The 27328-nt window shown below is 38.4% G+C and overlaps 1 protein-coding gene across 7 annotated transcripts in view; it reads right to left on the minus strand.

The window, feature by feature from the left end:
* Window positions 1-27328, minus strand: part of ATXN2 (ataxin 2) — a 127774-nt gene that overhangs the window by 41234 nt on the left and 59212 nt on the right. For 6 of the 7 annotated variants that reach the window (XM_042911725.1, XM_042911727.1, XM_042911724.1 and 3 more), the window contains exons 6-14: window positions 20242-20366; window positions 17956-18047; window positions 17269-17466; window positions 15628-15806; window positions 13551-13760; window positions 10740-10922; window positions 8042-8239; window positions 7552-7659; window positions 7224-7294 (exon numbers count right to left, since the gene is read on the minus strand). In XM_042911725.1, coding sequence (XP_042767659.1) covers window positions 7224-7294; window positions 7552-7659; window positions 8042-8239; window positions 10740-10922; window positions 13551-13760; window positions 15628-15806; window positions 17269-17466; window positions 17956-18047; window positions 20242-20366 — 1364 coding nt within the window. The remainder of the gene's footprint in view (window positions 1-7223; window positions 7295-7551; window positions 7660-8041; window positions 8240-10739; window positions 10923-13550; window positions 13761-15627; window positions 15807-17268; window positions 17467-17955; window positions 18048-20241; window positions 20367-27328) is intronic. The other variant, XM_042911731.1, reaches the window with a different exon arrangement.

Below are 27328 nucleotides of genomic sequence, written 5' to 3' on the forward strand. Positions count from 1 at the left end.
GTGGGCTGGGAAGCCACAAGTAGGTGGATTCAAAGGGACACTGGACTAGACATGTTGGTCAGTTAGACCTTCTAACTTGTAAAGAAAGAAACTGCAAAATACAAGTACCATGAAGAAAAGCAGGAGACAAAAGATGTCAATGAAATAGTTGCTGAGGTTTTTAAGTTTGCCGGCCAGAAGAAAACAATGCTACCACCGTCCCAAGATGATTTAAGATGCCATACTCCAAAGAAAAGAGAGAGAAATAGATGAAGGAAATAACAAGAAAAAAAGAAGGAAAAAGGCACCACCTAAAAAGCTGAAGAGGCAATGAGAATATAAGCAGCCGCTCCAAGCACCAAGAAGGGACTGCAAGGCTGAACAGACACAAACTATGTCTCAAGCCTCGAGACGGGCAAACAAATGTCAAAGTCTCACTCCTGAGGCTTGGCACACAGCATTATGCATCTCAAGCCTCACTGCATCACCAATAGAGTTAGAAAGTCCACAAGCAGCTCAGGGCAAAAGGTGATAGGAACATTATTTGCACCCGGCGGCAATTTAAGCCACAATATAGGCACTTAATGTTTAAGCCGCCATTTGTTCACATAAGTCTTTAGTAGAGGCTACCAACCTAACAGACCACCTGTATACTGCATAAGATTCTCTGAGTATTTATAAGAGTCTCTGAGGCAAAAATAAGACTTCTATTGTCGTATTCGTATAAAGGAAAATCTATCGATAATACTGTGGTTGGACACTGTTCTAAATGATTTACAAACTCATTCATTTAGCTGTTACAACAGACCTATGTGATATAGACACTATTATCACTACCTTACAAATGGGCAAACTAAGGCACAATTCATACTTTTGAGCATTCTGCTGTATTTCCTACCTGCAGTATAGTAAGTAAACCTAAGTGAAAACTGAAGACTTTTTCCCCAAAATTGAACTTTATCTTTTATTGAACTACAATTAATGTATAACGTTGTATTAGTTTCAGACGTACACCATATTCCTTCAATATATGTATATACTGCAAATTCAGTATGTCTAGTTAACAGCCGTGAAGTGCAGTTACAATTTTTTTTCTCTTATGACAAGAACTTTCAAGATTAACTCTTTTAGGGACACCTGGGTGACTCAGTCAATTAAGCGTCCGACTTCAGCTCAGGTCATGATCTTGCAGTTCACGAGTTCGAGCCCCACATCAGGCTCTGTGCTGACAGCTCAGAGCTTAGAGCCTGCTTTGGATTCTGTGTGTGTGTGTGTGTGTGTGTGTGTGTGTGTGTGTGTGTGTGTGTGCGCGCGCGCGCGCCCCTCCCCCACTCACACTGTCTCTCTCAAAATAAATATTTTTTAAAAAAAAGATCAGCTCTTTTAGCAACTTTCAAATACAATACAGTATTACTGACTGTAGTCACCATACTGAACATTACATCTCCTGATGTAACTGTTATTTTATAACTGGACGTTTGTACCTTTTGACCCCATTCCCCATTTCACTGCCCCCTGGCCTATGGCAACCATCAACCTGTATGAGTTTTTTTTCTTTTCTTTCTTTATGATTTTACACACAAGTGAGATTATGCAATTATCTGTCTTTGTCTGACATTTCACTTAGCATAATGCCCTCAAGGTCCACCCATGGTCATGGCAGATGACAGGATCTCTTTCCTTTATATGGCTGAATACTCTGTTACATAACGTGTATGCATGTGCACATTTGCGTATATGTTATATAAAAATACATGTGTATCTGTGTGTGCTTACATATATACACACACAATTTTCTTTATCCGTGCATCCATCGATGGACACCTAGGTTGCTTCCATGTCTTGACTATGGTAAATAATGCTGCAATGAACATGGGGTGCAGCTATCTTTTTCAGCTAGTATTTTCATTTCCTTGTATAATTACCCAGAAGTGAAATTGCTAGATCATATGGTAGTTCTATTTTTAATTTTTATTTTTGAAGAACTTCTAAACTGTTTTCCTTAGTGGCTGAACCAACTTATGTTTCCACAAAAGGTGCACGTCTTGGTCAGCATTTGTTATCTTCTTATCTTCTTGGTAATAGCCATCCTAAAAGAGTGAGGGGATACTTCATTGTGGTTTTGATTCGCACTTCCCTGGTGACTGGTGGTGAGCACCTGTGCATGGACCTGTTGCCTATCTGTGTCTTCTTTGGAAAAGTGTTTATTTAGACCCTCTGCCATTTTAAAATCAGTTTCCTTGTTCTTTTGCTACTGAGTTGTAGGAATTCTTTATGCATGCTGGATATTAATTCCGTATCAGTTATGTGATTTGCAAATATTTTCTACATGCAGTAGGTTTCCTTTTCATTTTGTTGGTTTCCTTTGCCGTGTGTTATTTTTGCTCTTGTTACTTTTGCTTTTGATGTCAAACCAAAAAATATTGCTGCCCACCACTGCCAATGTAAAGGAGCTTATGGCGAAGTCTTCTAGGAGGTTTTCTGGTTTGTTTGTTTTCACTTATTTTTGAGAGACAGAGAGAGAGCATGAGTCAGGGAGGGACTGAGAGACAGGGAAACACAGAATCTGAAGCAGGCTCCAGGCTCCCAGCTGTCAGCACAGAGCCCGACACGGGGCTCAAACCCACGAAACCGAGAGATCATGACCTGAGCTGAAGTCAGATACTTAACCGACTGAGTCACCCAGGCGCCCCTCTTCCAGGAGTTTTACGTTCAAGTCTTTAATCTATTTTGAATTAATTTTTGGGTATAGTGTTAGACAGTCCAGTCTTCCCAACACCATTTATGGATGAGACTGTCCCTTCCCCATTCTATATTCTTGGCTCCTGTCATAAATTAGTTCACCATATATGCATGGGTTTACTTCTGGGCTCTCTATTTCTATAACTGACCCATATGGCTGTTTTTACATCAGTAACATTCTTTATTACTGCAGCTTTATACATAGTTTGAAATCAGGAATGCCTCCAGGTTTCTTCTTCTTTCTCAAGATTGCTTTGGCCATTTGAAATCTATTGTAGTAACACGCAATTTTTAGGATTGTTTATTCTGTTTCTGTGAAAAATGCCACTGGTATTTTGATAGGGACTACACTGAATCTATAGGTTGCTTTGGGCAGTATAAACTTTTAATGGGAAAACTGAAATTCTTCTGTGACTTAGAGAACAAGAAAATACTGATTGACAGTAAAATTCTCGATCATCTTTACTTTGCTAATAGGAATTAGTATTTACTGAATAGACACTGTGGGTCATGTACTATGTTAAACACTACAGGTAGCATCTCATTTAATTCTCATAAGAACACTATGAAATCGGTTCTACAGTAATTCCATTTCAGCTTCAGAGAAGCAGATAACATGTTTCAACGTCATACTTATGGTTTTGTAAAGGCAAGATTCAAACCAGATAGTCTACTTACCTCCAAACCTCGTACCATTAATCTGTAACAGATCAAATTACTAGCAATTCTTACACACATAAAGCTATCAGCAACCTGCACACAGCTACATTAGATCCTACAGATGGGTGTCAAGGAAAATGAACGGAAAAAACAAAACCACAGGGTACTCCTAATTCTGTCTCAATGAAAGACTACAGATGTTTGTGAACCACCCCAGTTCAAGGCCAAGTGCATGTCATGAGGATGGCTCTGATGATTCATTCACAGAACACTATGCAGGACATGCAGGTATGCAGGACACTATGCACTATGTAGGACACGCTATGCATTAGATACTGTCCAATGCACTACTAGAAACTTGAACACACAGATGGCCAGGCCTTTCTTTTAACTAGCCATGTGACTCTGGGCAAATTAGTTAACTTGTCTTTGCCTCAAAGAATAGAACCTACTTCAAAGGGATGTTAGGACACTAAGGGATTTATCACACAAGCACTTAGGACAGTGTAGGACACATAGGAAATAATAAATGTAAACTAATAATGCTATTTTACCTTTAGGAAATTATAAGCTTACTCTCAAACATTCTTAATACTATTTCCTTGCTTTCCAGTATTCACTTATGGACCAGAAAGTTACTTGTAAGAGACTTAATAATACATTCACACTTATTCAGGCCCCCAACAGAAGTAAGATTAGAAGTCCTAAAGACGTAGAATGCTAATCCTACAACTACCTGGAATTTAAGAGTCAAGTGTTAAAGATTGCAGGAAGTTGTGATCTAATAGTACAAGAACATTACGTAATGTTTCCTACTAAATGAAGTTGTAGGCTGTTTAAAAACATACTAACTCTAGAGACACTGTGGTACTGACAAAAAGAGAGACATATAGACGTCATGGAGGAGAGTTCAGACTCCAGTAACGGAGCTTCCACAAGGGGACAAAGATTATTCAATTCAGTACCCTTTTAAGAGAAGGTGCTGAGACAAGTGAGAGCAACATGCAAAATAAATCTGGAAGCCTACCTCACACAATATTAAAAAATTGTTCAAAAGAGATCACAGCCTCAAATGAAACTCTTACAAGAAAATAAGAATAAATCTTTATGACTATGGATTAAGCAAAAGTTTCTAAGATATGACACCAAAAGCACACGCAATAAAAGAAAAGGAAGATAAAGTAGACTTCAACAAAATCAAAAGTTTTCAAGTTTCAAGGGTCAACATCAAGAAAGTGAAAAGACCATCTACAGAATGGTAGAAGAAATATAGAAACTGTGTATCTGATGTGAGACCTGTACACAGAACACATAAAGAACTCTCACAACTTGATAAGACAACTCAGTTTTTTAAATGAATAGACATTTCTCTAAAAAAAGATATACAAATGGCCAACGAACACATAAAAAGATGCTCAACATCATCAGCCATCAGAGAAATGCAAATCAAAACCACGATGAGATACCACAAGGATGGCTCTAATAACAAAGACAATAACAAGTGTTGGTAAGGATGTAGAGAATCAGAAAACATCATATACTGCTGGTGGAAATGCAAAACAGTGCAGTTGCTTTGGCAAACAGTCTGGACGTTTTCCTCCACAGGCTAAAGACAGAGTTACCACAGGACCCAGGAATTCCAGTCTTAGATATCTATAGCCAAGAGAAATGAAAATATAACTACACTACGTTCATAGCAGCATTATTTATAATAGTCAAAACGTGGGAATAACTGAAAGAGACATCAACTGATGGATAAATGAAATGTGGTATATCCATACAATGGAATAGTATTTATCCATAAAACCAGTGAAGTACTTCTAAATGGTGCAACATGGATGAACCTTGAAAACATTACGCTAAGTGAAAGAAGCCAGACACAAAAGGCCACATATTACATGATTCCATTCATATGAAATGTCTACAACTGGCAACCGTATAGAGACAGAAAGTAAACTGTTCAGGACCTAGGGAAAGGTGAGGGGTTGGGGTGGGGGTTTAAAGCAAAAGAGTGACTGCTAAGAGCTATGGTGTTTCTTTTTGGGGCGAAGAAAAATGTTCTTTTTTTTTTTTTTTTTAATTTTTTTTTTCAACGTTTTTTATTTATTTTTGGGACAGAGAGATACAGAGCATGAACGGGGGAGGGGCAGAGAGAGAGGGAGACACAGAATCGGAAACAGGCTCCAGGCTCCGAGCCATCAGCCCAGAGCCCGACGCGGGGCTCGAACTCACAGACCGCAAGATCGTGACCTGGCTGAAGTCGGACGCTTAACCGACTGCGCCACCCAGGCGCCCCCGAAGAAAAATGTTCTAAACTTAAGTGTGGTGATGGTTGTACAACTCTGTGAATATGCTAAAACCCACTGAATTGTACACTTTGTATGGCTAAATTGTATAACATGTAAATTATATCTCAATATAACTGCTACAAGAAATGTACTAACTCATATGCTCCAAAGTAAAAATGTTTTTTCCTTCAAAACATAATAAATTAAATTAAAGTAAGAAGGGACCTGAATGTCTGACTGTAAAAAATGCTAAGGAAATGGGCAATTCCTATAGCATGAGCTCAATTTATAACAAACGGAAGATCATGCAAAATAGTATCATCTCTTCTTCAGGAATCTACTCAATGACACAGCATCAAGAACTGCACTGGAAAGAAACCCTTCCCTCTGGCAGGAGGATGCAGCTGAGGCAGCCAAGTACACAGGAGGGCTTTAATTGTGTTGGAGGGCATGACATACTAAACCAGACATCTGGGCATTCAGTCATAATTCTTGGTGTCCCATCCATGCATTAACTATAGCTTAAAAAATTAAAATTCACACCTATTAACAGCACTAAAGCTGAATAAATTGTGATAAAATATGATATGTAATATTTTGAATGGTGACAATAAAAATTAAGCTATCAGCAAAAATTTATTAATTTTTAGGAAGCCAACGCAAGCTAGGAAAAGGCTGCCTTTTGATTTGACTCATCTCTTTGTAATTTTTTAAAAATGTTTTTATTATTTTTATTTTTGACAGAGAGGGACAGAGCACTAGTGGGGGAGAGGCAGAGACAAAGGGAGACACAGAATGTGAGACAGGTTCCAGGCTCTGAGCTGTCAGCACAGAGCCGGATGTGGGGCTCAAACCCATGAACTGTGAGATCGTGACCTGAGCCAAAGTCGGACGCTTAACTGACTGACCCACCCGGGCGCCCCTGATTGATTCATCTCTTAAGAAAGCCATTTTTTTCTAAGGCTAATCATCAGATCTTTTCCCTCTAAGAAGCTAAGTTTCAAGATGACCTCCTGAGTTGGTCTCAAAATATGACTTGAAATGCAAAGTGTATTACTATGGTAAAGGCTGTAGAAAAGAATGCAATGGTCATCCAGGAGAGATTAGAGTATGTTAACAAGACTTAAGACAGAGAAATGGTTTTAGAGAAAGATTTCTATCAATACATTTGTGCACAAAGTATAAATCTGCAACTACCTAAGAACACTGAGGTCCAGTCCATCATCCACTCGCCACATCAGGTAATTAATGCCTCAGCTTTGCTCTACTCTTCGTTGAATAATGTAATCAAATGAACACCAAATAATAACTTATGTTATGATGGCTTCAAATGTCACAATTATATTCTCTTTCATTTGATACCTGTTTAGTTCTTATCATAGTACATGATTTTAGTTACCTACTTAAAAGTACAGGCAAAGACAACTTGAAGAATGCTTAGCTTTCTACACACATCATTCGAGGTTTCTGGGTGTGCATATATTTTGTAAATGAAGGATATGAAAATTCTTAGGACATTAAAATCCTAACTCATTAATCAATAGTAACACTTACCCTAAAATCATTCTTAAACTTCTTTAAGTCATCAATCTGTTTTCTATGTTCAGAAACAATTGGGGATATACCTGTGAAATGTGGAACAGTTAAATACAGATTTACTGCAAATCTTTAACTTAAACTCCTTTTAGGAGGAGATACGAGAAATGAATAAGTTCTTTTATTCAATATATTAATCACAGATTTTGACATTGGTCAATTTATGCATTTAAATACACACAATCCTAAGAAAAAGTGTTGACCAAAAACAATCTGTATTTGGCATGAGATCAGACATATCCTTCCTATTTCCAAGTTATACAAGAAGACTTTTTAAAGCTCTAACCTTTATTTTCAGTCTTTGAGAAGCTAGGTGATGTTTCACTGGGCTTCATATTTTCTTTATTCCCTGCAGGAGAATTCTGCCTCTGATCTTGAAGCCTGGAATCCTTAGCTAAAAAAAAAATACATTTAAAAAAAAAAAAAAAAAGTAAAATGGGAAAATATTCAACAATTTTTATTTACTATAGTTTTTGGGAAAAAACATTTCCATTTAACCAGAAGCTTTTCTCCTTTGCAGACCTATCAAACACCAGTAAGTTTATTTATATTAATAGCTACTACCCAAGAATGTCAGCCCTGTTTAACAGACGTTCAAGAATAACATTTATGAAATTAGTAGTATTACTTAAACAACTCCATTTATATAAAATTTTAAATGTATGCTCAAATATATACCTATGAATGGACATTGCATTTTTCATACAATTAACATTAAACTCTAACAACGAACTTCACAAATGACATTTTGGAGCTGGAAGCCCTTTCTTACATACCCTCAATAGATGGGGTAACAGCTCTATTGGATGCAGGACTGGCAGGCGTGGGAGATGCAGCTGGAACAGGCATAGCAACAGCTTCAGCTGGAATAATACCAGCTTGGGGAGAACCAAGAACTGGCCCAGGAGGAGTATTTCCAATACTGTTCTGTCTGGGAGACCTGGGTCTGTGAGTTTTAGGGGATAATCTTGGAACTAGAAGAAAGAGAAAAGTTATACGTTAAATTCTCAGCTCAAATGTCACTTCCTCAAAGAGGCTTCTTTGAAAATACAGGTAAAATAGTCCTAATTTGACCACCATCCCAATTACTCTTTATCCCATCACTCTGTTTTCTTTTCAGAAGTCTTAAGGAATCGTGGTGGTGACTGAGAACACAAGTATCTGAAGAATGACAACAATTATTAATACCTAAGTACAAATGTAGTTTTTCCTTGTAAGTAAATGTATTAATTCTAAAAGGAAGTACTTTAAATCACGTTAGATCCTGGAATTCTAAGACAGGATAAACACTACTTTTTAAGATGAAATGAGAGGTCTCTTTAATAATGGGGTAGAAGGTCCCAAAGAAATGGGCTTATTTGTTCCTCCTTCAAATAATAAGCTCAAACACCTTTTGGCAGCTTGCAGCCAATCCTGTATGTTCTTTTTTTGCCTCTTCAAGAGCCACTTTGCAATAACTAAGAAAATTGGGGAACCAATTTAGCCAAAAGAGGAAGGTAATTCATGCTGGGATTCATACTCCACTTGAGCTCAAGTAAGCATCTAATAGGTTTCCTGTTCCATTATAAACTTATTTGTAGAACTCAGATTCAAAGATTTAGAGAAAATGGTTCAATTCGCTTCACTCTAGTTGTTCTTTACATTTTGAAGTCATAGGATCATGGAAAGGAAACTTCAACGACTGTCAATTTTCTAATAAGTATAAAAAAACAAACCTGTAACACTATTCTGCGTATAAATATAACAACAGTTTCTATTGTTTCACTTCTATAATCATGTTGTTACTCTCAAATCCATCTCCAGATTCTAAGTAATGTCAAATAATTAATGGTACAACAGAAGAAATAGGTTTCTAGACCTTCCATTCTCTTGTTAAATGAATCATTTCCTTCTAATAACTACTATCTAATTTCTAACTAGATTATCCTAATTAATACCTAATTTCTAATATCTAAAATCTAATTTCTTTTGGTTTTCTTTAAAGATCAAGGAAGAAAACAGAAGTACAAGGGAATTTACAATAAAATTATACATACATGATTCTGAGCAATATATATCAACTAAAGCATTCAGCAGAGTTTGGAGATATTTCTGGTTAAGTTTAAACATCTTTTTTCTTGGGGGCACTTGGGTGGCTCATTCAGTTAAGCATCTGACTCTTGGGTTTCAGCTCAGGTCACGATCTTACGGTTTTGTGAGTTCAAGCCCCGCGTTGGACTCTGTGCTGTTGGCACGAAACCTGCTTGGGATTCTCTCCCCACCCCTTTGCCCCTCCCACACTTGTGCTGTCTCTCTCAAAATAAATAAACTTAAAACATTTTTTAAAAATAAAGATCTTTTTTTCTTTTTAAAAATTTTTAAATGTTTATTTTTGACAGAGAAAGAGAGAGAGAGAGAGAGACAGACAGAGCATGAGTGGGGGAGGGGCAGAGAGAGAGGGAGACACAGAATCTCAAGCAGGCTCCAGGCTCAAGAGTTGTCAGCACAGAGCCCAACGAGGGGCCCAAACTCACGGACTGCGAGATCATGACCTGAGCCAAAGTCAGGGGCTCAACCGACTGAGCCACCCAGGTGCCCCAAGATCTTTTTTCTTTTAAAGATTCTATGTGCTGATTAAGATAGATGATAAAAAAAAACAAAAACAAAACCAAAAACAAAAACAAAACAAAAAACCTCTATCACTGCGTGCTCTAACTCTCCACAGTTATGGAAGCAAAACATTAAATTAACTGTAAGTTCTTATCAAAGTGTATTTTTTATAATTTTATAACTGCTGTCAGCACATTCCTCAGGCTAATCACAGATAAAACTTGGGCCCCTCGAGTTATGTTTGATATTCTTCATAAGGGAAATACAATCAGAAATTAGCGCCATATACACATGCTATTAAAACACAAAGCAGGCGCCTGCGGGGCTCAGTCAGTTAAGTGCCAACTTCGGCGAAGGCGAAGGTCATGATCTCGCAGTTTGTGAGTTCATGCCCTGCATCGGACTCTGTGCTGACAGCGTGGAGCCTGGAGCCTGCTTTGGATTCTGTGTCTCCCTCTCTCTCTCTCTGCCCCTCTTCGGCTCGCATACTCTCTGTCTCTCTCTCTCTCTCAAAAATAAGTAAACGTTAGAAAAAAAAATTTTTTTAATTTTAGAAACACATAGCACTGTGAGCCCAGATGTTTGTGGAATGAATCTGTGGACAAAACTGCTAAGAAGATAGGAAGTATGGTCCCTCATACTGTATTTGCTTTATATTTGAGTGGTACTTTATAAAACTATGACTTATGTTCATACTTACAAATCTCATATGAATCTTATCACAAGTCCATAAAGTAGAACAGGCAGAAATTAACCCATTAACAAAACTGAAACTCAGAATGATCACACGGTTTGCTCTAACATATAGTGAGTGGTGGAGCCCTTTGTACATGCAGAATTACAAAATGAACACTGTCATTATGTTCCAAGCCAAGTGTTACCTACCCCCGCTGACCACTGATGACCATGTGCCCCCCGCAGGACTGGTCCTTGCTGCTGGAGGAGCAGCTGCTTCACTTGGTGGAGTATGGGATACAAATTCTAGGCCACTGGAAATGGAACCCCTCCCAGCAGAAACTCTGTGATTTCGAGGGTGTCGCTGGGCCTTTGGGGACATCCTCGGAGGCCCTAAGAAAGGAATAGTGAACATCACATAAATGATACAACGTCCATCAGTACAACTTTTCTGCTAAACACATATACCCCATTCACACATACACACACACACCTCTCTCTCTACTTTCTCCTTGGTTATAAAAGAATGAACAAAAACAAAAACAAAACAACGTATTTTTGGCCATATTCTTTCAGAATTCTTTTGTGGAATGCCATAAGGTTTTATAAATAAATTTTAGATTATTTCCCTTTATTTTTAAAGGAAGGGAGGGATGAAGCTGACATAAGAAATCAAAGAGATGTCATAACTTTTCAAAGACTTTTGGCAATTTGTTTAATCTATATCCATTACTTGTAGGCATATAAAAATAAAAACAATAAAATGTTAACAGAAGTTATGGTTACCTAAGTTTTATTTTACCACACACTTTTAGCTTTTCCCCTCAAATTTTCTGTATTACTTCTAAAATTAGGAAAAAAAATTTTAAATAAAAGACTATTGATCCCTATATGCTTTTATACTATGGAAACATATCTACACACCTTTCTTAAATTTCTATAAAATCTTAGTTTATCTACCTCTTCTGCCATGGTAATAAATTTTACAACCCATGCCTTAAAGCAGTCTTCACCTGTAAGCAGTTTCTCATACTTAACCAGGCTATGAGCTGAAAATTCTACTGAAAAGACCTGAAACACTAGAATAATTGACATTTGGAGAAGAAATTTGCACTATATAAATTGTCAAAATTCTCGGTCATTAATTCTGTCAACCCATTTGTGATTTCTATTTCTAAAAAGTCTACTCTGCAGTCGAACAAAACAATCAGGTGAAAACAGTAGACAGACTTGCTCTCAGTAGAGAAGCCAGACAGTGCTAACACTCAGTAAAACTCACTGTTAATGTCAAAGCCAATCTTCACCCTCACCTTGCTGTTGAACTCTTTAGAATGTCAAACAAATTTGTGTTCTCAGTAGGAATTTACCCATGGACACAATGTTAAAAAGAAATGTTAATGTTATATATCATAGTTTTCAACTGGAGAAGGGATTTACATAAAAAAAATTGAATTACGAATTGGGTAACTGTGTATCTATATATATATTCTTTACACCCATTTAGAGAAAAAGAACAAGAAGGCTAATTGGTATAGCGCAATGAAATCAAACTCTTAACTTGGAAAAAAATTCATTCTTTTTGATAATACATAAAATACAGAAACAAAATGTACTCACCTATACTAAATACATAAAACCATTGTATTTAATATTTAGTGGTTTTACTTGTGAAGTTCACACTTTAAACATGCTTCAGTGTCATCTAACTACATGACTGGAAAAGAGTTTAATTGAAACTAGTTAAAAAGAAAAATTGGATAATGTAGCAGCCTCTCAATATGCAGAGGGTGTACTTCTGCCCGAATAGTCAGTCCATAAGCAGTCCTGACAATTTACTGTGGTGAAGATGTACGTACTCACTAGTGAGTCCTGTTTTTACTCAAACAATGCATCCCAACAAATACTTCAATAGAATTTAACTTCTTGTTTAGTGGCCACCATTACGGGCACTTTTGTGCAAGGAAGTCACCTTGAAAATCAGTGCAACATGCTGTTCAAGGTTAGCTACTTTAGTGAAGATCCCATGACCTCCGTCTTGCCTAGATGGCAACAGTTTATTAAAAAGCAGCCAACATAGTTTTCTCCAGGGAAGCACTGCCAGAAAACTGTATTAGTCTCAACAGTAACTGTATCAACTGCGATTTTAATGAACAAAGCAGATCAAAATTCTAACACAAATACTCTGAAATAAACATCAAAAGGAGTTATTCAGAAAACAGGTCTTTAACATATGCACTGCACTTACATTAAAACGTGACCTTCCTACAATACACCTCCATGTATTTGCTACATAGCAACAGAGGGTATAGCATCAAATATTGCATGAAAACTACAGGTTTGTTTTGTGTTGTTTTGTTTTTGACAAGGGCACATGGTTTTTAGTAACAACTTTATCTTAGATCAAGGACTTCTTCCAGATTAGACTTTCACTAGAAAACATTATGACGCTAATTTTCTTAAATCCCCCAAACATAAGACCAATCTCCATATTATAATCTAAGAGTAAACACACGAAGGCAACTACACGGACTGTCCCTCTCAAAAAGGACCTCTAAACCACCATTCCTGCCTATGGCCAACAGGTAGGTTCACTAGTACCTTGGCCAAGTAACTGTAAAATAATAGGTTCTTTTTTATCATTATTTTATTTTTTATGATAGCTTCTACAGTAAGGCCAAGACTGGGTAAAGAAAGTTCACTGTTCATCATTAGCCACTGTTTACATTGCATATTGAGAGGGACAGAAACCTGGAGTAGACCTTCTGGGGCTGTAAAAGAGCATCATTACCAGGCAGAGATTAAACCCTCATTCTTACAATCCAGGACAGTTCATTGCTTCACACAGTATTTACCACATTTCTCATGAACAAAAGGTTAATAGAAATAGTTTTAATAAACTAAAGTTAAAACACGGAAATTATAGGTTATTAAATAATGAAGAGGAAACTATTTTGTAATTATAAACTCACATAGGAGTTAAACAAAGACAAACAAAAACATGAACAAATTGTGGTATTGTACCTTCTGAAGACATGCGTTTAGGCATAGTAGAGACAGGAGCTGGAGAACCATGAGCAGAGGGGTGAGACGGGGGTCTGGATGGCCGCGAGGGGGGCCTGGAGGGCGGCCGTGTAGGGGTGGCTGCCCGAGGTGGAAGAGAGTTGGGACCTGACTGGTAGCGAGAAGGTGGGCGAGAGGAAGGAGATGGGCAAGGCGATGGCCAGGGAACACCTGACAGAACAAATGATATGAAGGAAAGTATAAAAACTAAAGAAAAAAATGAGGGAAAAAAGTAAACAGAAAAAAAAGTAAAATGACAAAAATGATTTCTTGTACATTTTAACCCTTTGAGGACAGTCATTTGATTTGTGATAAGTTTTAGCATAACTTAACTGACATAAATTCACATTTTACTTTAACCTCCTTAAAATTAAGTCTCTTTAAATGAACACACGTTCCCAAAGGGTTAATTAGGATCTACACATACTATTGAAGAAGACAGTTAAGACTTTCTGCCTATTAATCCTGGTTCTATAACTGTTTCTCAGTAATCAATCATTAAAAGGAATATAACATAAACTAGATAATTTCACACAATAAATCACAAAACTCAGGAAAATAAGATTATTTACTATATTAGTTTTAGCTTTTGAAACATGAAAATAAGCAGCAGCTATTATATCCCATTAAAAATGCTGGGTTTTTTTTATAACCATCTGTGATTTTCATCTAGTTTACACTCGAAGACTCAGTTTGAAATCTCATCAAGCAAGTCCATTTTAAGTAGAAATAAACCATTACTACTATTTTTTGAGTCACAGGAGTGACAAAGGTTAATATTCATTGCCTTTTCAAGAAAACATTCCAATCTTAACAAATTAGAAAAAAGAAGGGGGACCTGCTAAATAATTTATACAGTAAACACTTATTTAAGAGACTGCTTAATAAAGAATGCAACTACAGAGCAGTCATCACCAAATAAAGTGACACTGAGGGACAGGCACAGGTAAAGATACAGCTAATGTGTAACATTACACAGCACACAGCACTTACCTTAATCTTAGGAAACAGTCCAGGTCTCCTCTCCATAGGGTTCCACACACTTGAGTATCATACATTTCCTAGCCCCCTTCAGGTTTTTTACTTGGAAATTCTGTTCATAAACAACTAAAATTCTTTACTCAGTGAGCAAAGAAATTTCACCCCCAACGCTAAGTACAGAAAATACTCAAGAGTGTTTGTTTGGAGAGGAATTCTGGAGAGAGACTCAACAGAAACAACTGAAATTGGAAACTCAGTGTTCTCTCCTTTCCGTTTTAGCTTTCCAAACGTGAATACCTTAAACTGAACGTCTACTTTGTTCCCGGGTGAGTAAAGTAGTATTGCTATTGTATTTCCCTGTGGCCTAAAACACTGCTGTCCAGTATCCCAGACTCACACGGAAGATCCACACCCTAGGATTTAGAGCGGAAAAATATCTTCTTGCTCTAAAGATGCAAGTCTCCTTCACTTTACTTCTGCTAAACTATAATATCCATCCTTAAACTAAGAGTTGTTTTTATCGTTTATTTAAGCACATTTCTTTCTTCACCTTCTTCACATGACTCTTGGTCATGTCTTGTACAGCAAGTTACCTCAAATCCTTTCTTGAAGTAAGCAGAATATAAATGTATAAACAGTTTACGAAAATGAACCTGTATTAACCACTGAGTGTTTCACACAGACTAGGATTTTCCATATAAACCGTGTCTAAATCATTTTATCATCCAGGGTTTTAAAAAATTGAGAGCCTACCCAAAGTTTCCAATTTCTTTATACGTGGAGTGTTTTTTGGCCAAGTGAGTATCTTTGGCTAAATTTAGCACTTTATCATACCATGTGAGAATCTCATCATACTAAATACGATATATGCCAAAGACTTATACAAATTTTACTCATTTGATATCCACAAAAGCAAATTTTAAATAGTTTTGAAGTAAAAACTACTCCACAGAAATCACTGAAGGTGTGCATGCTCTTACCAATTATGCTAAACTTAAATACTTAGAAAACTATGTATCTGATCACTGACATTGACAAATTTGGTCAAAATACTTGCCTCCATTAACTACTCTTTGGTCTGAACCAGAATTCGGGTTGAAATCTGAAGTGTGAGAGGTGGATCTTGACGGCATGGGGCCCGATCCAGGCTGGCCCATACGCGGTGAATTCTGTCTCCCACTTCCCCAGGATATGACTTCTCTGTTTCTTTGTCCAGGAGGAATATATTTATTTTCCCTGAAAATGAGAGATCCTCTAAATCATTTCATCCTAATAGATATCAGGCCAATGAAACAAATTGAAAAGTAATTTAGGCAGAAGCGAATGCTTGTTATAAAAAGGTTAAACACTAAACCAAACTGTCTCACTCCCAAACACCCCTATTCTTCCATGTTACCCTCAGGTCTAGCCTCTAGCCTTTCCTTTTCTCTCAGATTCTCCTCCTAAGCAAAAAAGTTTAACAAGTGTATTCATTCTTATCCTACTTGGCCTCTAGACGGCCGATTCTAATATCAAATGTGGTCTGTCTTCTTGAAACTTTCTTTGTCCTTGCTTTCTCTATTTTGTTTCCTCTTGGTCTGTGGCTAGTCATTGGATTTTCATTCAATACCAGCAATACTGACGAATCCTAAAATCCACACTGCCAGTCCCACAGTCTCAAAATCTCCCACCGAACAACACTTTAATTCCAACCTTCAGACTCTAAGTTGTGTCTTCAAGAATTTATATCTTATTCTATCAGGTATGTAGCAGATGGTTCTCAACACGTGTTTACGAATTAAATCTATCTAAGGCTTGCGAGCCCCTCAACTGCGATAAATTGAACAAACAAGCTCACTCTATCTCCCCTCACACTTGCTCTATGTTTTACCAGTACAAACATCAATCAACTTAGTTATCAGAGAAACCTTAGGGTCAACTGGTTTTTCTAACCTTTCTATCACCAGCCCTGGCCTAGGTGGTTACCAAGTTCTCACACTTGAACAATTTCAATACACTAACTTGTCTCCCTGTTTCAACCAACTCTCAATGTCCCAGAGTTCATTCACACCATCCCCTGCCTACAGCGTGCTCTTTAACATGACACAAAGTCCTTCACTACCTCAGTTCCTATCACCAGATGCCAACACTGCACCCCCAACAGCACCCTGTATTCCAGACGTACAAAATAACCAGCCTCGTCCTCAGCTGGCTAGGTTCTTTCACGTGTCTTTTCACCATGCAAGGAATGCCCCTCTCATACTTCTCTCTGGGCAGTAGACACATGTACTATCTTATCACAAAACATCACCTCCTCTGTGACGCGTTCTCGGACTCCACAGTTACATGGTAGGCCATCCTCACTCTGGATATTCTTAATACTTTGAACACACCTCTAATCTAGCAAATCCTAGCGATCTGTTATTATGCTCTGTGCACCCCCACCCCTATCTGATCACTGTGTTTTAAGCAGCTCTTCCAAACCTTGGTTTGCTCATCACTGTATTTCCAACACTTGGCTTCGTAAAGCTTGATGCTCAAAAAATATTTTCCAAAATTACTATAATCTTTTCTCTAACAGAATCTTAAACCAATTCCACTTGCATTCTCTACCTAAGCTATATTAAAGGAAGATGAAATATAATAATAATAATACACCTTCTCACACAGACCTTGAGTTGTGTATCCAAAATACTGCATCATGATTTCCTTTAAATACCTAGTGTTTATGCCGTGGCCCTCACGTTCACTCGAATTTCTCTGAACTGCTGTGTATTTTTCTTCTTCACTCCTATCATCATTTTCCAGGGCCACTCGGGCTTTGTACTGGGCACTTGATTCAATTTCTTCTGCTAACTGGTTTGCCCTTGCTTCTCGTTTTAAAAATTCTTCTGAGTTATCCCTTTCTAAGGGTACCCTGAAACGTGAGGAAAAGAAAAAGCAAAGTGAGTATTTTAAAGTCACAGTTTATAGAACTGTCCCAAAACACTATTAAGAAAGTTGAGAGTTTGAAATACGGGTAGAACTATAGAAGAATTACACTGATCTACTTATGTATAAGTCAAAATTAGCTTTTTTTTCGGTTTCACTTTTCCCTAGAGGAATGTAACATTTCCAAAACTGGTTAAATTGACTACTGCCCCATAACATCTATACTTGCAAATTCAGAGTTTTTACAGCTTAAAAAAAAAAAAAAATTATCTAGAGCATAAAATTAGGTTATATGTAAACTAAATGTATTCCGTTTTAATGAGAATTTATCAGCCTAGGTAGTGACAGGATTAATTCTTTCACATAATTATTTAAACTAAAATCCAACAGAAATATTTATTTATTCAACATCCTAACATAAGCTGATGAAAATCAAAGACAAATTCGCTTAAAAAAGTCAATTTTCTAAACTTACGTATATGAAGATAAACTGCTATCATATGTAGACACTACACCATAATTTTCTTCATTATATCGAAACATATCATTGGGATCCCATCCATTAGACTAGAAGAAAATAAAGTTCATTTTTCAAAATGACAAAGTATTTCTCTTCTTTAAGTACAATTAATATCCTGCATTAACACTATCTATCATATATAACAGCAAAATCTAGCTAATTAAAAAACAGGCAAAAACTTCCTTTAAAAACGTTTTAAGAAAAAATTTTTCTTTTATATATCACCCCTTACAAAGTGGCAAATGACTATATAAAACAATTATTTCAGACAATATATGTAAAAGTTTAGAATATTTCAAGTTACCTCATAAAACGTAAGCATTCAGGTCAGAATTCTTTCCCTACTCCTTAACAGCCATCTTTCTATAGGGCAAATACCTGAGACCTTCTTGAGTTGACTGATCATGAGATCTACGAGGGATAAAGGATGCTTTCTGACAGCCAAAAATACTTCCAGAGTTTCGGGGGAAGAAGGGAATAAGCCAAAGCTTTCACTGCTGCATCCGTATTTCAAGGTGTGAGCATGGTACCAGATCCTGGCCATCCCCCCCTTTCCCCTGGGTATGCTCAAAGAGACAGCAGCATGAGAGAGTAAACACACAATCACTGTGCAAAGTCACAAGAGCTGGGTTTTAGAACTGGTCTCAACATTAACAGCTTCTATGGGCCCTGAGCAAAGGGCTCAGTATGCTAACCTGTAACCTCAGTGTAGATAACTCTACACTTCTATGAGGAAACTACCACTGTCAAAAGCTAGCCTGCATTCTTTAATCCGCAAGAATCAACCAACTGGGGGCAGAGGCTGCAAAAATCTTCACTAGTGAATATTAATGCCTAGATAGTCATTTCACTAATGTTGCAACCCCTTCAACGTTTAAAGTCTGAATGGTGTAAAGGGACAAAATAGAGTGCATAATCCTTATCCATCTCAGAAAGAGGACACAGCATTATCCCAGTATTTCTGATGGCAACTTTAATACTAAAGCTTGCCTCTGAAGGCACCCATCAATCTTGGGTCCTTCTGTGCTACTCCAGGCATGACTATTCTGTAATACCACCAATCAAGCAACTGCTTGAGGCTAACGTGTGGGCTGGAGATCAGTTACATATAGAGGCTTTAAAACTGCGTAAGTAGTATATGTTCCATATAAAAAATCTAAACTGTGCAGGAGGATATCCAGTAAATAGTAAAAGTCTTCTGGGGTGCCTAGGTGGCTCAGGTGGTTGAGTGTCCAACTCTTGATTTCAGCTCAGATCATGATCCCATGGTTCATGAGCTTGAGCCCTGTGTCAGGCTCTGCGCTTAAAACTTAAAAAAACAACAACTATGGGGCACCTGGGTGGCGCAGTCGGTTGAGCGTCCGACTTCAGCTCAGGTCATGATTTCACGGTTTTTGAGTTCGAGCCCCGCGTCAGGCTCTGTGCTGACAGCTTGGAGCCTGGAGCCTACTTCGGATTCTGTGTCTCCCTCTCTCTCTACCCCTCCCCTGCTCATGCTCTGTCTCTCTCTCTCTCTCTCTCAAAAATGAATAAACTTAAAATAAAAAAAAAAAAAAATTGGGGCGCCTGGGTGGCTCAGTCAGTTAAGCGGCCGACTTCGGCTCAGGTCATGATCTCGCGGTCCGTGAGATCGAGCCCCGCATCGGGCTCTGTGCTGACAGCTCAGAGCCTGGAGCCTGTTTCAGATTCTGTGTCTCCCTCTCTCTGCCCCTCTCCTGTTCATGCTGTCTCAAAAATAAATAAACGTTAAAAAAATAAATAAATAAATAAAAAAAACCAACAAACTTAAACTCTCAAAAAAAAAGTTAAAGTCTTCTAATCCCAATGTCTATAGGTAACTATGTAAACTCACTACGTATCTCAATAGTGAGTACCTCTTCCTCAGACAAGAAGCCTAAGAGTCATACTTTGACCTCACCTCTAGGTAAAGTCAACAATTAAGACACCCCTTTCTTAGGCTGCCTTCTTCTGTAAAGCTTTCAAAGCAAAACATGCCAGTATTTCCAGTTTCCCATGCTTTCCAATTTAAATTTGTAAGTTGCTTGTTATGATTTACTTTAAAAACATAGGAATAATTCCTAAGTGTGGGGAGAAGTCTCTGTTTAGACAAAAAAACTGCTGCTTTAAATACCTTCGCTACAATGATGACAATATACTTCAATTAAAACTAAATGATAGGAGGTCACACCATATCACATGACATGACCACAGTCTGATACTAAGCAAAAAGATTTTACTTACTACGTCGTTTTCCAAAGCCTCCAGTTCCTCACTGGTAGTGAGTTCACCTGCATCCCAGGGCTCCAGGTCCTTCTCTTTGTGTTCACCATTCACTTTAGCACTGATAGCAGAGTCAGTAAAAGCGTCTGCAAAAGATGGACTTAGTTGAAAGATCATACAGCCAGACAACAGGCTACGCTAATACATACATAAATCATCAACAAAGAGGTATGTGAAAAGTAATTATGAAACAGAAAGAATAGAATTAATGGTAGGCTTTCAGAGATGTCATGCTTCTAATACCATCATCTTCAAAAAACTTTCAGTGAAGGTATGTTCCCAAATAATTTTAAGCCATATGAAGTATGTTTTAAGGTATTCACACAAGTCATTATATTAAAAATAATTACTGTACTTTGTGTTTCAGAAGTGATCCAGAAGATCTCTATCAATCCAACCTGAAGTAGGGTTTTTGTTTAATGGATGCATTAATTAGATACAATCTCAGAGCTGCAGCCAAACATATGGAGATATTTTAACTTCTGAATCCAAGTCTACATGCAGAGGGCAATATCCTAACATGCTCTCGCCATCAGTAACTGAAGCCAGTCTAAGTGACCAAACCCTTCATAGAATCCATTTTTCCCTGTAACTCTGTTACAAAATTCAGGCCCCACAGTGTCACCTATCCCCAGAAGGTTCAGGTGGCAGGCCTATGTACCTGGACTTCCCACCAACACTTTCTCACTCTTTGTGCTCTCTCCTCCTCTGACTAATGTTAACGAGGAGCACTAGCTTGTGAGAGCATTACTATGCTCAGCTGACAGGAAATATCTAGTAGCTGCTGTCCAGTGAAGAAAATTTTTCTCTAGATAGGTGTTAGGACCAGGTAAGTAAGTCTACTTGGGCAACAATAGTATGGGGAAATGCTTTGAAGATACAGGCTTGCGCTTAAATGGCTGGGCCCACAGGGTTACCACCTAGCACAGGGCTAGGGAATCACACTTTTCTGCTAGAAGATACTAGCTCCCAGTCACTATGCCTTCACCCTTACTATAAGCTGCCACCAAGGAGTGGGAAAAGGAAGTATCAACAGCGGTGTCTCTTAAAAGAGAAAATTCCAGAGGGATTTTTTTTATTTGGTACGATTTCTATAACGGTCATTGGCTCCCCAGTGGGCAAGGTGATTCCAAAGAAATTCGAGCCAGCCAATTTAGGCATGGCACTACAAGCCCAGTGTCACTACTAGCTCTTACCTCCTCTCATCCCAAACTAGGGATGGATGGGTGTGTGTGCGTGCACACCAGGAAATAAAAGCATAACTGCACCTGTGGGCTTAGCTGCCAGCTCTTCCAGCAGCGTAGCTCCTATTACTAGCAATTACAAGAGCTAAGAGCATAACAGGGGGGATCCCAACAACAGCACGCCTTAGCGAGGAGTGGGACAGAGCATCCACCGGAAGATGAGCGCACCTTGGAAAAGCTCTCTAAGAGGGTCTAACAGAATGCTGCTGTCCTCATAATGACACCTTCAGATGGAAGACACTAATGGTCCCAAAAACTTGGCCTTACGTGACATTCACCTGATACGAGCCATATTCTATATCACCTTATGGTTGCACGAATTCTTGGTAAAAATTAATTTTGCCAGTAAAACTTCAAGAGAACGTCAGTCATAACTTCCTGAACTTACTGAAATTCCCTATTTTCTCGCAAAAACAGAACAGAAAACTATAATACAGGAAAATTCAAGCCAGTCATGTCCTGTTTTGCAGTAAGCAATACGATTATTACGATTATTAACTTATACTGCTGATCCTATTCATGTTTTAATTACACTAGTTTTTTGAAAGGCATCTGCTTCAGTGCATAAAGCATTTACTTACGTGGCAACCCAGAACTGAAGATGATACTCTTTTTATTCAAGAAATTAAAGCTCAAAGCAGCAAGAGATATTTTTACAGAACCACATAAATGGACTTATTCTCACGGAAGTGCGCGTGTGTGTCTGTCAAAGTGTTCAGGAAAGACAAGGACTGAGTCAAGCTGTCCTCAAATTGATAAATGTGTTCTTATCAGTATTATCCTACACAAAACCAAAAGGGACCCAATGTGGAAAAGCAAGCATCTAACACTTCACTGAACCAAGTTTTAATCTGCTGATCACAATTTTAGGCTGTATTAAGAGTCCATTAATAAGTAACCGATTTTTTTCAATACTGTATTGTTATCTTAAATCTTCTGTTTATAATACCGATCTTGTAAAAGGAGTAAACTACTCACATGTTGTTACTTAGCATGACAGTTTTCTTTCAAGGCAGAAAGGGGGAAAAGAAAACACAAAAGTTGTATTTCTCTTAATACTGATATTTCTTGCTTTTAAATCCTTCTCAAAAGAAAGTCCTTTTTTATTTAAGGTTTGTTTATCTGAGACAGAGTGAACCTGTGAGCAGGGCAGGGGCAGGGGAGATCTAGAGAGAGGGAGAGGGAGGGAGAATCCCAAGCAGGCTCCCCACAGTCAGGGCAGATCCCAACATGGGCTCCAACTCATGAATCAGGAGACCATGACATGAGCCAAACTCAAGAGTCGGTAAAGCATCCAACTTCGGCTCAAGTCAAGATCTCATAGTTCATGGGTTCGAGCCCTGCGTCAGGCTCTGTGCAGATAGCTCAAAGCCTAGAGCCTACTTCAGATCCTGTGTCTCCCTCTCCTTCTGCCCCTTCCCTGCTCACACTCGGTCTCTCTCTCTTTCTCTCCCCCACAAAAATAAACATTAAAAAAAAAAAAACCCACCCAGGCACCACAGAAAGTCCCTTTTTAAAGACGAGTAAAGAGTTTAGAGAAAGATGTAAAAAAGATGAACAGAAGTAGAGAGCACAAAAATGAAGCTATAGTGTTAGGATACTGGGGAAAACCCTGGTCATAAACACCATATTTCAGGCCAACACTCTATAATTATCAGCTACAAGGAGGCAAGACCTGGATATTTCATTCTACACTGTGAACAGTATCTAATACTGTAAATTCTGAAAATTCAATGTTTGGATTGTTTGAGACAGTGCGTGCATGCGTGCACAGCTGCAAGCAGGAAAGGGGCAGAGGGAAAGGGAGAGACAGAATCTCAAGCAGGCTTCACACACAGAGCAGAGCTTGATGGCGGGGCTCAATCTCACGACTGTGAGATCATAACCTGACCCAAAATCAAGAGTCAGACACCTGACTGTGAGCCACTCAGGCGCCCATGTTTGGATTTTTGAAAAAACAATGTTGGTCTTAAATAGTAAAATGTTGTAGCCAGGATTTCTGCAAAGTTTGGAAAATTAATTGTCTATAATCTAATCGCAACTGTGGCAATTTGCATGCAGATTTTTCCAATGTCATGTGAGAGTATGTTAATTTTCCATTACCCTCTATGGTAAGAAACATAAGCATTATAAAAGCAAGATGCAAGAATACAAAGAGGCTGTCAGAAAAATGTTACCTGTTTCTGAAGGAACTACAGGCATAGAAAGAAAAAAAGAAAAACAATAAAAATTATCAGATAAGATAATAAAGGTTTAAATTCTTCATGTACTTCATTCCCTGCCTTATACACATTCAGTTTTCCAAAAGCTCTAGACTAGAGGGGAAAAGGGTATACATGTACCTCCCTCTGACACACACACACACACCCGCAAACCCCTCTATGTTACCCCCACAGCGATGGGCTCTCAAAACCTTCCCTTCTCATTCTGGGCAGAAACCTAGTCACCCTGGGCCAGTGGTGCCACCTGGTGGTAATAATAAAGAAGTGTTTTGGGACGCCTGGGTGGCTCAGTCAGTTAAGCCTCTGACTCCTGGTTTCGGATCAGGTGATGATCTCACGGTTTCCTGAGGTTTCCTGAGTTCAAGTCCCACATCTCTGTGCTGATGGCACAGAGCCTGCTTGGGATTCTCTCTCTCCTTCTCTCTCTGTCCCTCCCCTACTCATGCTGTTTTTGTCTCTCTCAAAAATAAAAATAAACTTTAAAAAATAAATTAAAAAAAAAAAAAGAAAGAAGTGTTTCAACCAAAGCACCACCTCTCTCCTGAGTATCCCTCAGTCCCACACCCAGGAAATACGATATGAGCTCTGCTCCTCAGTTCTTCCTCTTTTACCTCCCAATTATGATTCTGAAAAATCACTCCAAGTTGTCTGAGGCCTTTTTAAAGGATCAGAATAATAGCGAAATAAGTGAAATGCTAGTGACACATTACGAATAAATATAAATTTATTAAAACCACATGATGACATAAAACTAGATTAAATTTAAAAATCATTACCAGACTTAACATCAGTAATAGTCAAATGTGCTTCCAGAAGTCTTTGCCAAAGCCCTAGGCTGCCCATTTCATCTCTCAACTAAATCTGCTTTTTCTCACTGAAGTTCTAGATCAATTTTTTAAAATTTATTCCAATGCTATTGTTCTGTTTTGATCAATTAAGAATACTGTGATTGTTTTTCGAGAACTTTGAAAAAAGTATTCTCACCATATACCATCTGTTATATGTGGACCATTTTACGCAGTGTATCAGTTACAGTGGATGCCATCCTGGAAACTGAGAGGCCATTTATTCATTCTTAACATTTACTGAGTACCTACAGTGTCTTAGTCACTGACTTTGGAGAGGCTAGGGCCTAAGACACAATCCCTGCCTTTTCCTGAAGGAGCTCCCACATGTAGGAGAGTAGTTACAGACATGAAGCAAATCTTTTAGAATCTAATGTAAAAAGTATTAAAATTTAAGTTCTGAGGAATAAAAGGCTGTGGCTTTACAAGTGACAGCTGATCTATGCCTTCAAAAACACAAAGCAGGAATTAAGTAGGGGGAAGTAGAGGGTTAGGTCTAAAATAGACTTGAATATCACTAAGATAAAAATTTTCCAAATTGTACACTAGTCCACAGACCTCCCCAGGGTAGTGGAATTGGAAGCCAGAGGCATATTACCCTTTTTTTACATTCCTCTGTTCTGTATGACTTTTTATACTATAAGCATATACTAAACCACATAATACATAAATAATATTAAAGAACAGTACAAAGAAACAAGATGGGGAATGAAACTGGACCCTAAACAAAAATAACTCAAAATGGATTAGGGATCTAAATGTGGGATCCGAAACCCTAAAAATCCTAGAAGAGGGCACAGGCAATAATTTCTCTGACAATGACAAAAGCAAAATAAACTATTGGGACCACATCAAAATAGCAGAAACAGAATCAAAGGAAACAATCAACAAAACTAAAACAGAACCTACTGAGTAGAAGGTATTTGCAAAAGCCCTATCCAGTAAAAAGTATCCAAAATAGGGGGGCCTGGGTGGCTCAGTTGGTTAAGGGTGCGACTTCGGCTCAGGTCATGATCTTGCAGTTTGTGGGTTTTTTGTTTTTTTTTTTTTTAACGTTTATTTATTTTTGAGACAGAGACAGAGCATGAACGGGGGATGGTCAGAGAGAGGGAGACACAGAATCCGAAACAGGCTCCAGGCTCTGAGCAGTCAGCACAGAGCCCGACGCGGGGCTTGAACTCACGGACCGTGAGATCATGACCTGAGCCGAAGTCGGACGCTTAACTGACTGAGCCACCCAGGCGCCCCCAGTTTGTGGGTTTGAGCCCTGCGTCGGGCTCTGTGCTGACAGCTCAGAGCCTGGAGGCTGCTTCAGATTCTGTGTCTCCCTCTCTCTCTGCCCCTCCCCCTGCTCACACACTGTCTCTCTTAAAAATAAACATTAAAGGGGCGCCTGGGTGGGTCAGTCGGTTAAGCATCCGACTTCAACTCAGGTCATGATCTCACGGTCCGTGAGTTCGAGCCCCGCGTTGGGCTGTGTGCTGACAGCTCAGAGCCTGGAGCCTGCTTCGGATTCTGTGTCTCCCTCTCTCTCTGCCCCTCCCCCGTTCATGCTCTGTCTCTCTCTGTCTCAAAAATAAATAAACGTTAAAAAAAATTTTTTTTAAATAAACATTTAAAAAAAATTTTTTTTAAGTATCCAAAATAATAAAGAACTTCTACAACTCAACACCAAAAAACAAAACAAAACAAAACAAAAACACAATTAAACAATGGGCAGAGGGGCACCTGGGTGGCTTAGTCAGTTGAGCATCCAAATCTTCACCTCAGCTCAGGTCACGATCCCAGGGTCGTGGGATTGAGCTCTACAGATTCTCTCTCCCCCTCTCTCTGCCCCTCCCCTACTCATCCTCTCTAAAATAAAAAAACAAAATTTTTTAAAAAGGGCAGAAAACATGGACATTTCTCCAAAGACGACATAGAGATAGCCAGACACATGAAAAGATGCTCAACATCACGCATTATCAGGGAAATGCAAATCAAAAACCACAATGAGATATCACCTCATACCTTCAGAATGGCTAAAATTAACACCACAAGAAACAACAAGTGATGGCAAGGATGTGAAGAATCCTTGAGCACTTTTTGTTTTTTTAGTAATCCCTACGTGCAAAGTGGGGCTCAAACTCCAGACCCCAAGATCAAAAGTCACATGCTCCACCAACTGAGCCAGCCAGGCACCGTCCCTTTCTTTAAATAAAAAAATAAACAAATAGATAAATAAATAAATTTCTTATTTAAAATCCTTGTGTACTGCTGGGAATGCAAACTGGTGCAGCCACTGTGAAAACCAGTGTGGAGCTTCCCCCAAAACTTTAAAATAAAATTACCATACAATACAGTAATTCCGCTACTGGGTAATTTACTCAAAAGAATATGAAAACACTAAATCAAAAAGATACATGTGCCTGTTTATTGCAGCATTATTTACAATAACCAAATTATGGAAACAGCCCAGTGTCTACTGATACATGAATGGATAAAGAGGTGGTATATACAATGGAATATTATTTAGCCATAAAAAGAACGAATTGCCATTTGCAACAACATGGATGGATCTAGAGAGTATAATGCTGAGTGAAAAAAGTCAGAGAAAGATAAATATCATATGATTTCACCCATACATGGAATTTAAGAAACAAATGAACAAAGAAAAAAAAAAAAAGAGAGAGAGAAAGACACAAACCAAGAAAAGACTCTTAACTACAGACAACTGATGGTTACTACAAAGGAGGTG

Source organism: Panthera leo, chromosome D3, assembly GCF_018350215.1.
Source record: "Panthera leo isolate Ple1 chromosome D3, P.leo_Ple1_pat1.1, whole genome shotgun sequence".
NCBI lineage: Eukaryota > Metazoa > Chordata > Mammalia > Carnivora > Felidae > Panthera > Panthera leo.